Genomic DNA, 11,679 nt, shown 5'->3' on the forward strand with positions numbered 1-11,679 from the left:
TATAGTATTACTGATTGTCCGTCGTCGCCGTTGTCAACTTTACATTTTCGACTTCTTCTTAAAAACCACAAACTGTATAGCTGTGAAACTCTCTAGGAAGGTACCGTGGGTGGACCTCTCTCAGATTTGTTCATTTCGTGTGGATATGTTCAATTGTCTTATTTTTAGCGAATATTTGTGTCATTTTTGGTCAAAAATGCTATTTTCGACTTCTACTTGAAAACTGCTTGTCCAATTTCTTTGATATCGTATATGTAGGTTTATCAGGTGGACCTCTGTCAGATTTGTTGATTTTGTGACAATATCTTCAATTTTCTAATTTTTGATGAATATTTTTGTCATTTTTGGTAAAAAATTATATTTTCGACTTCTACTTGAAAACTGCTTGTCCAATTTCTTTGATATCGTATATGTAGGTATATCAGGTGGACCCCTGTCAGATTTGTTGATTTCGTGACAATATCTTCAGTTCTCTAATTTTGATGAATATTTTTGTAATTTTTGGTCAAAAATGTTATTTTCAACTTCTTCTTGAAAACTGCTAATCCGATTGCTTTGTAACTTTATTTGTTTGTACCTTGGGTGAATCTCTGTCAGATTTGGTAATTTTTTGACGATATCTTCAAATCTCTAATTTTAGTGAATATTTGTGTCATTTTTCGTAAAAAATGTTATTTTCAACTTCTTGTTGAAAACTTCTAACCTGATTGCTTTGTGAATTTATTTGTAGGTACCTTGGGTGGATCTCTATCAGATTTGTTCATTTCGTAACCATATCTTGAATTCTCTATTTTCAGCGAATAGGTTTGTCATTTTTGGCTCAAAAATGATGTTTTCAACTTCTTTAAAATTGTTAACTTGAATGCTATGATTCTTGGTGTATATGTTCCCTGGGTGGAACTATATTTGTTCACTTCCTGTCAACATCTTCAATTCTCTATTTTTAGCAAATATTTTTGTCATTTTTCATCAAAAAACATATTTTTGACTTGTCCTTCAAAACCAGTAGTCCAAATTCTTTGATACTTGTACACATGCAGCTTGGGTAGACCTCAATTAGATTTGTCCATTTCGTAAAGATATCTTCAATTCTCTACTTTTAGTGAAATATTCTCTGCAACAAAATCAAGAAAGTTGGTGTCTTGAAATATTAATGCAGCTAGCATTAAGTTTAAATTGCTTCTTAGTCATTGCTTTCAGATCATGCATCACAAACAGTAGAGCTATATCAGCTGACAGGCTGCTAGTTTTATAGTCAAATTATGAATCAAAATTGAATCAGCTTTACATCATACTATCCATACATGGCCAATATACAGAGAATATGTCAATAATGAATATATGTACATAGTTTTACATAGTTTATTTAATCATCATGATGATTTGATGGTTTTGATGATGTCATTTGCATCTCCATATGCTGTGTACTTTGTCATTTGCACCTCCTTATCTTAATATCTAAAATTGTGTTTATTGTTTGTAATAATTGCAGGTGCAGAAACACCTAACCAGCCCGCTAAACAAGCATGACTCCCAGATACTGAAAACGGTGAGTATAGTACATAATTCAGTGAACGATTGATGGTTTTGTTGATGTCATTTGCACCTCCTTATCTTAATATCTAAATTTGTGTGTTTATTGTTTGTAATAATTGCAGGTGCAGAAACACCTAACCAGCCCGCTAAACGTGCAAGACTCCCAGATACTGAAAACGGTGAGTATAGTACATAATTCAGTGAATGATTGATGGTTTTGTTGATGATTTTCACAAATACCATACTGTTTGAGTGGTTTTGTTTTTGTTTGAACTAATATATGCATGTGTGGTGTGATCAATGCTATGTAGGTACAGTCTTCAGTATAGTGTAGATATATCAAGTGTGGATGGATTGTACTGATAGCATGTTGTTGGTATGATGTGATCAGTACTATGTATGTAAAGTCTGTACTTACAGCTAGTATCATAGTGTAAAGTGAGTTCAGTGTTTGCTGTGTACTTATTTAGTATAGTGTAGATATATCACAAGTGTGGATTGATTGTACTGATAGTTGGTATCATATTGATGGTATGTTTAATTAGGATTAGTCAGTTCAGTATGAAGTAGAATAATTAATGAATTGACACATGAATTATGCTATAATGATTGTGTATATTAAACATATATGGCTTTAATTTATTTGTAAAGCATTTCCCAGTTCAATAATTTTAATAATGCGTCATATCAAAAAACATTTTTATTATGCCTCAAGATCCACAGTTTAAAATACTAGTAGTCATCATGGCTATTCACTTGAATTGTTTGTTATTGTCACTATAGAAGAAGGTGCCTCATCGTCAAAGAATCCAGCAGTTTCAAAAGAAACAGAATTCAGAGACATGCTCTTTAAAATTGCAGAGGAAATAGGGGAAGGTAAATTAATAATCACATTTACTTATCAACATGCTAGTTCTAATTTACCAGATTGAGGGAATCAACATTGAAATTTATCATGCTTTTATTGACTTGTGGCACTTTTTACAGATGACTTGAAATCATTGAAAGAGCATAGTGGTGTTTTGGAGTTTATACCAAAGGGGCGTTTAGAGAAAATGAAAACTGCATCTGATGTGTTTGAATCTTTGTGTGAACAAACCATAATCAGCAATGACAACACAGAAAAGTTGGAAGAATTATTAAAGCATATAAGGAGGAATGATCTGGTGGAGAGATTTGTATCAAAGGTAAATATTGTCTGGAATTAGGTAATAATTTTTATTTGATTTACTTAATTACTCCCTTGATCACTGATTTATACTTGTTTCTAGATTCATGGAAGTGAACCAAAGATGTGACTGAAGCCAAATTATCTCTTGTTGATTTATATGGTTGTTAACAAACAAGTACTGAAGATCTGTTTGGATGGTTGAGAGCTAGAGCAGCACACTTCATCACTTGATTCTTGTTCCAGTGAGTTTATAATTACATCCAGCCAGTTTCCTGTCCATCTACAGTGATGTAAAATATAATGGCAGCTGTTGACTTTATTACAAAACAAAATTAATTTGACCTCTGTGATTGCATGATGCTGTGGCCTCAGGTCAGTGTCATGGCAACCTGTAATTTCAAGTTAAAAGCAGGCAGGTCAGTTCTAATGTATTAGCATACCCGACAGTGAATGAATTTACTTGTATTTTCAATGACTAATTTAAAATTTTATATGCAGATTTCTTGGATCTGATTAATTTTTTTTTCATTTCGTGTCAACAAGTTTTATTTTCTACTTTCAGTAAATATTTTGGTTGGTGAAAAATGATATTTTCAACTGTCTAACTGCAGTTAGAAACTTTTATTATTTCTTGTGAGCTTTTATACTATTCATGTTATTTTATTCCATGAAGTACAATGAGATTAATACAGTACATGTAGTATAAAAGCGAGAGGATCGTCATCTGCACACGTGCAGGAATTGAGTCCCAAGCGACGATAACAACACGTGCTAAAAACGCAAAGGCTCATGGGTAGACACTTGTTTGTAAACAAAGACACACTATAGCCATCTGACACATGCACAGGTGACGACTCCCCCGCTTTAATTGAGGAACACAATGGCTAGTAGTTTTCTTGCCACATTTTGCTTAGATATGTTGCTGTACTATTATTTTTGTGGAACTTTTATACAATTCATGTTATCTCATTCTGTAAGGGACAATGAGATTAATACAGTACATGTAATATTAATTGAGGAACATATTGGCTTGTAGTTTGCTTGCCAAATTTTGCTTAGATATGTTGCTGTACTATTATTTTTGTGGACTTTTTATACAATTCATGTTTTTTTATTCTGTAAGGAACAATGAGATTAATACAGTACATGTAGTATTATTTGAGAAACTTGAACATTAATTTTTAGCTCTGCTGTTGACTTTGTCGAGCAGAGCTTATTATATGAGCGATTGTTCTTCGTCTGCATCAACTTTTTACCTTTTCAACTTCTTCTTGAAAACTACAATTCTTATTGCTTTGATACTCAGTGTATTTGTACCTTGGGTAGACCTCTCTTAGATTTATTCATTTCATGATATCTTTAATTCTCTAATTTTTATGATTTTTTTTTTCATTTTTGGTGTGAAGTGATATTTTCAACTTCTTGTTAAAAACCGCAAGTCCAATTGCTTTGATACTATACATATAGGCACCACAGGTAGACCTTTCTCTGAGTTGTTCATTTTCTAATGATATCTTCAGTTTTTTAATTGAAACGTGCATTGCTAACAGCGGCGGTATCTCAGCTGAGAAGATGCTTGTTTATATGTAATTATGACTTTTTTCTATTTTCCATGCAAAATGCTCAGATAATTTTTAGTTTGTTATCTATTCATATATTTGTTATGTTTTCAATAGACAAGTTTGTAATAGTTCTGCCAAGTTTTTAAGAATTTTGTTATGTTCTATACAACATCTGGTACTGATTACTTCAAAAACATTGGAGAAAAAAAACTCGAAAATAGGGACTATTTTTATTAAAACTAAAATACAGTGGCATTTCACAATATACAAAGTGTTTAAAATGATTGAAAATAAAGCAAGCATAAATATTTTTTGATAATTAAACTACACGATTGCCACACCGCCACAAAAGATTTATACATTTTTTTTGAGCTACATGTATGTCTTTACACAAATATTTTTTTTTTCTAAATAGCTCACCTGTTACATAAATGTATTGATACTGTGAGATACTCTATTTTTGCTTGGAATTATTTTGTCTATTTTTACTGAAGGGATGATTCAGTGAAAATAAAATCTAGCAAATATACCTTTTTTCCTATATTTTACATTCAACTCACCAAAAATCAGTGAAAATAAATTCCATACAAAATACCCAAGAAGTCTTTTCAGCGAAAATTTATTCCAGTGAAAGTAGTCTGTTCTTAAAAGTTGTTACAATTTTGCACAATATAAATTTAATGGGACCAGGAAGTGATTTTTGATTACTGCGTAGTCAATTATTTCTGTATTTTTATTGAAATATAGCCTGGTGTAAGTACATGTATATCTGTGAATTAAAAAAAAGTACTGCAATGATATTGCACACTATTTATTGTGGACAATGTCTCTATTTATCATCTATTTTCATTCTAGTACGCTGACAGGGAGGTCTGTGTGATTAAGTGGCTCATGGTGAACTATGCCCTCAATGGCTGCAGCTATATTGCTGTGTTCTTTTGTTGTTTTGACCTGTCACAATTCTACAATATACAAAACCATGGCGATGTCACTTAGAAAAAGGTTTCCTAATAACATACTAAAGAATATACTATTAATTACTTGTTCTAGAAATAATATGAGATTATTACAAGGGTATCACAAAGTATGCACGAAGACAGTACAGGGGGAGTACATACATCTTTTCCTTCCAAGGATACATCATGCGAATGGCCAAAATCCAGAAAGATTTAGCGAACTTCTTTTTGTGGGGTTTGGTCAAACTGGGGGTGGGGGGGGGGGCTGCAATGTTTATACGCGTGTAATCGTTTATATTCAGAATTAGCATTTTCTGATATTGTAGGATGATACCTGTAATACCCAATGCATTACAGCAAAATTATGGCACGCTGTAACTTATGGCGTTGCGGTGACAGATGTATAATAATATGATTTAATCTGTAGTATGAATCTCCAGTGAGTCAGTGAATTGGCATCTTATTAAATAAGATGGAAATACACAGTTCTGTACATTGCTATGGTAACCCTGCTCGTCTTGAGTAGCTTTTTCATAAATGGGACCCACAACCATTCTGAATTGTACCTAAAGGAAGTCTCATGATAAGGCGGCATTTAGTCTAACTCATGGGACATTTCTCACAGAAGACAACAAAAATAATAATGACTGCAAAAATAAGTGATTGTTGAGTGTCTCGTCCGAAAATACCATCAATGGGGTACATTCAAGGGTGAATAAATAACTTGTGTGTCGCATCTTGTTTTATTATTCACTGGCAAAGAACGAACCCGACTCAAGCGAATTGGCGGCAAAAGAAAATAAAAAGTTAGTTTAATTCTGTTGAATCTAAAATTACATTTCTGGCGTACAGTGAAATACAGCGTTAAAAGGCAAAAACAGAACTGTGACAAAACGATAAAAAGCACTCAAAAACAAGAACAAAACAAAGTGTGATACTAATACAAAATGATAGAAAAGCGAGCTGGCATGACTGCGAGAAAAAATGGGTGGGTGGGTGGGTGAAAATAACCCAAACAGAAATGACTGGGCACGAACAGCGTGCGATGTAAACAGTGCATGTAAACAGAACGAAGCGAATTGGCTACAAGAATCATGCGCAGTGGAGGAATTAAACAAACTAACGAAGCTATGCAAATGAAAAGTATGCAAATGAATAATTAACAATTTTGAACTGCCTACAAAATACAACAATTATTCACTGGCAAAGAACGAACCTGACTCAAGCGAATTGGCGGCAAACGAAAATAAAAAGTTAGTTTAATTCTGTTGAATCTAAAATTACATTTCTGGCGTACAGTGAAATACAGCATTAAAAGGCCAAAAAATGAAAGCCGCCAAAAGCAAATGTTCAAACTGTCAGATCTACTTGGCCAGACTTGATAGCAGCGCCAATGCATGAAGTCGTCCTGAGGCGACGACCGAATGAAGATTCCATGTAGAGCAGGTAAGCTTGTGAGCGCCAGTCGCCTTGCGCTTTAATTGCTTCAGGGCCTGCACCCGACTGAAATTCGAAGGAGGCACCTCCGCGAAGAAAGCTGTGACCGGAGTAGCTGTTTGGGTCCAGCCCTGTGGAGCTGAGCAATGATCGCAGATGTCGAACAAAAGACTGGTAGGTCAAAGGATGCAGTCTGCCGGTAGATGACGACGCAAGGAACAGGGGAGCTTCTGAAGGTGCTGGCAACATGTCCACCATCTGCTTGTAGGCTGATACTGGGCAGAGGGCGGAGCCAGGGATAGCCAGGATGGGAATGTGTAGAACCCGTTCGCCGAACTGTATGGTTTTGGAACGCCGTTGAGGTAGTTGCGGATAGATGCCGTGCATGAAAACGAGCGGGCGAGGAACTGTGTGTAGCGAATAATCGTTCGTGTTGTGGCCGGAACTGGCTGGATGCAAAAGAAACGACAGAAGAGGAAGAATGGACGCCATTGAGTTGTAATGTTGCGCAATGAACCAGAAGCAAAAGCTGAGTGGAGTGAGCGGGACGCCTGGTGGTCTAGATTGGCGAGCGGAGCTTGACAACCTGCAGGAGCGAAAAAGAAAAATGCTACAAGTTACCAAGGATGAATAAACTGGAACGTTTCCTGAGGTACAACGACTTCTGAGATGCCAAAGTTTGACTGTAACTCTTCCACCCGAGACTTGTAAATGCCAGATAAATGTGAACGGCTTGATAAAGAATATACTATTAATTACTAGTTCTAGAAATAATATGAAGTTATTACAAGGGTATCGCAAAGTATGCACAAATACAGTACAGGGGGAGTATTGACAGACATGCGTACTGAGTTGTACATCTTTTCCTTCCAAGGATACATCATGCGAATGGCCAAAATCCAGAAAGATTTAGCGAACTTCTTTTTGTGGGGTTTGGTCAAACAGGGGGCGGGGGCTGCAATGTTTATGTTTATTATTAGAAGACGCTTACGCGCATAAATACATGTACCTTGTGTGTTGCATCGGACATTGTCATTGCCATAATAGTAGAAAGAATGCAACCCACCTCATGGTGCAGTGGAAACTCGCAATGATTCCTGTTAGATTAGTGACATTGATGCTTGACCAAACAGACATGTTGTGTTAAAACTAACATTCAGACAAGTGTTAACAGTCACAAATCTGTAAATGTGATGTAAAAGCATTTTTCAGGCACTTTAATCTAATCTGTCCTATAACGGTTAGTTATAGGTGTTAAGTTATATTTAGTGTTATGAGAATAGTACATATGACCCGACTGTTGACTTCCTGAGTTTCTCATACAACTGATGGCTGCACAGAATTGCATTGTTGGCTGCACAGAAATCAAGAATGAGAGAAAAATCCTCTGTAAACAACTTGCAAGTTTTAGTATCACGTGATGTGTGACATTAAATCTACCGTTTTATTCATAGAAAGTCAATCATTATACTAACTGGTTTGAAATCTGGTTTGAAACAGAAATTCTGGCAAAGTTGTATTCATTTGGTTCATATCTGCACGACCTTCGACTGAACAAGCCAAAAAAATTGTTGACGTCATTGAACAGAACATTAGTGCATCAGTGCTCTAATATTTCCATATGTGTTGCCATAACAACTGATTTATCCTTTCCCATGGTGATCATACTAATCAGTAGGTGTTCTGAATGTAGTACAATGTCGGAATACATCTTTGTCATGTTTAATACACATAATTTGGACAGAAATACCAGTTTAACACACATGTTCGCCCGCTAAATGACCACTGGGAAGAAAGAATTCACCTGAAAAGTTAAAAAAAAATGTAAGTGATCAGTCACAATGACATTTGACATTAATAATTAGTTTATGTACAATAATGAAATTATATTTCCATGGCAACACGAAACAGCTTTGTGCTATATGTTACTGTACTGTATATGTTATTGTAAAAAAGTTCTATAAAACAGGAATTTGGAGGATTTCAAGTGCTAGTGATATTTTGTGTGATTACGTCAAAAACGCAAGTACGGCTTAATTATATTTCCTCATTAATAAATCGACTTATAAGTGAATAAATATAAATACGTAGTGACTGTAACGTCAAGGTATTAAATAAACATAATTATGCCGTACTTGCAACGTGTCGGTTAGAACTAAATTGTAACTACGTCGTGCTCGCAACGCACAAATTAAGATAGTAAATAAACATAAAAACGCCGTACTTACAACATAAGAGTTATAAATAAAAACATATAATTTACCTACTTGCAACATACAAGTTGTTAACAAACATAAAAACGCTTTATTTACAACGCACGAATTAAAACTAAATGATAATTACGCCGTTTTCACAAAGTACGAACAAACATAAATAGGCTTAACATGTAACGGCATATTAAATAGGGTTGAAATTTGATAACAATATTGTGTTTCAAAAATATATGCCATAATATGGCGCGGTATCCGTGCCAAAATTAACGTCCATAATATGGCACGGTATCCATAACAAATCTAACGTCCATAATATGGCGCGGTGTCCATGCCAAAATTAGCGTCCATAATATGGCGCAGTATCTATGTCAAAATTAACGTCCATAATATGGCACGGTATCTATGCCAAAATTAACGTCCATAATATGGCACGGTATCTATGCCAAAATTAACGTCCATAATATGGCACGGTATCTATGCCAAAATTAACGTCCATAATATGGCACGGTATCCATAACAAATCTAACGTCCATAATATGGCGCGGTGTCCATGCCAAAATTAGCGTCCATAATATGGCGCAGTATCTATGTCAAAATTAACGTCCATAATATGGCACGGTATCTATGCCAAAATTAACGTCCATAATATGGCACGGTATCTATGCCAAAATTAACGTCCATAATATGGCACGGTATCTATGCCAAAATTAACGTCCATAATATGGCATCGTATCCATGCCAAAATTAACGTTCATAATATGGCGCGATATCCATGTCAAAATTAACGTCCATTATATGGCGCGGTATCTATGCCAAAATTAACGTCCATAATATGGGGTGGTATCCATGCCAAAATCAAAGTCCATAATATGGCGCGGTATCCATGCCAAGATTAACGTCCATAATATGGTGCGGTATCCGTGCCAAAATTAACGTCCATAATATGGCGCGGTATCCATGCCAAAATTAACGTCCATAATATGGCACGGTATCCATAACAAATCTAACGTCCATAATATGGCGCGGTGTCCATGCCAAAATTAGCGTCCATAATATGGCGCGGTATCTATGTCAAAATTAACGTCCATAATATGGCACGGTATCTATGCCAAAATTAACGTCCATAATATGGCATCGTATCCATGCCAAAATTAACGTTCATAATATGGCGCGATATCCATGTCAAAATTAACGTCCATTATATGGCGCGGTATCTATGCCAAAATTAACGTCCATAATATGGGGTGGTATCCATGCCAAAATCAAAGTCCATAATATGGCGCGGTATCCATGCCAAGATTAACGTCCATAATATGGTGCGGTATCCGTGCCAAAATTAACGTCCATAATATGGCGCGGTGTCCATGCCAAAATTAACGTCCATAATATGGCACGGTGTCCATGCCAAAATTAACGTCCATAATATGGCGCGGTATCTATGCCAAAATTAACGTCCATAATATGGCGCGGTATCCATGCCAAAATTAATGTCCATAATATGGCACGGTATCTATGCCAAAATTAACGTCCATAATATGGCGCGGTATCTATGCCAAATTAACGTTCATAATATGGCACGGTATCTATGCCAAAATTAACGTCCATAATATGGTGCGGTATCTGTGCCAAATTAACGTCCATAATATGGCGTCGTATCCATGTCAAAATTAACGTCCATAATATGGAGCAGTATCCATGCCAAAATCAACGTTCATAATATGGCACGGTATCTATGCCAAAATTAACGTCCATAATATGGCGCGGTATCCATGCCAAAATTAACGTCCATAATATGGCAAGGTACATGTATCTATGCCAAAATTAACATCCATAATATGGCGCGGTATCTATGCCAAAATAAACGTCCATAATATGGCGCGGTATCCATGTCAAAATTAACGTCCATAATATGGCGCGGTATCTATGCCAAAATTAACGTCCATAATATGGCGCGGTATCCATGCCAAAATTAATGTCCATAATATGGCACGGTATCTATGCTAAAATTAATGTCCATAATATGGCGTGGTGTCTATGCCAAATTAACGTCCATAATATGGCACGGTATCTATGCCAAAATTAACATCCATAATATGGTGCAGTATCTATGCCAAATTAACGTCCATAATATGGCATCGTATCCATGTCAAAATTAACGTCCATAATATGGCGCAGTATCCATGCCAAAATCAATGTCCATAATATGGCACGGTATCTATGCCAAAATTAACGTCCATAATATGGCACGGTATCTATGCCAAAATTAACGTACATAATATGGCGCGGTATCCATGCCAAAATTAACGTCCATAATATGGCACGATATCCATGTCAAAATTAACGTCCATTATATGGCGCGGTATCTATGCCAAAATTAACGTCCATAATATGGGGTGGTATCCATGCCAAAATCAAAGTCCATAATATGGCGCGGTGTCCATGCCAAAATTAGCGTCCATAATATGGCGCGGTATCTATGTCAAAATTAACGTCCATAATATGGCACGGTATCTATGCCAAAATTAACGTCCATAATATGGCACGGTATCTATGCCAAAATTAACGTCCATAATATGGCACGGTATCTATGCCAAAATTAACGTCCATAATATGGCATCGTATCCATGCCAAAATTAACGTTCATAATATGGCGCGATATCCATGTCAAAATTAACGTCCATTATATGGCGCGGTATCTATGCCAAAATTAACGTCCATAATATGGGGTGGTATCCATGCCAAAATCAAAGTCCATAATATGGCGCGGTATCCATGCCAAGATTAACGTCCATAATATGGTGCAG

General features: G+C 35.9%; 1 protein-coding gene across 1 annotated transcript; it reads left to right on the forward strand.

Moving 5' to 3' along the window:
* Positions 1-1,490: 1,490 nt before the first annotated feature.
* On the forward strand, positions 1,491-2,834 carry LOC144353340 (caspase-8-like). The gene is made up of 5 exons (XM_085494463.1): positions 1,491-1,549; positions 1,659-1,715; positions 2,320-2,412; positions 2,524-2,723; positions 2,808-2,834. Exons 3-5 carry the CDS (start codon positions 2,379-2,381, stop codon positions 2,832-2,834), a joined length of 261 nt encoding a protein of 86 aa, XP_085350589.1. The 5' UTR covers positions 1,491-1,549; positions 1,659-1,715; positions 2,320-2,378.
* The last annotated feature ends 8,845 nt before the right edge of the window (positions 2,835-11,679 follow it).

Source organism: Saccoglossus kowalevskii, chromosome 20, assembly GCF_978046115.1.
Source record: "Saccoglossus kowalevskii chromosome 20, keSacKowa6.1, whole genome shotgun sequence".
NCBI classification, from domain to species: domain Eukaryota; kingdom Metazoa; phylum Hemichordata; class Enteropneusta; family Harrimaniidae; genus Saccoglossus; species Saccoglossus kowalevskii.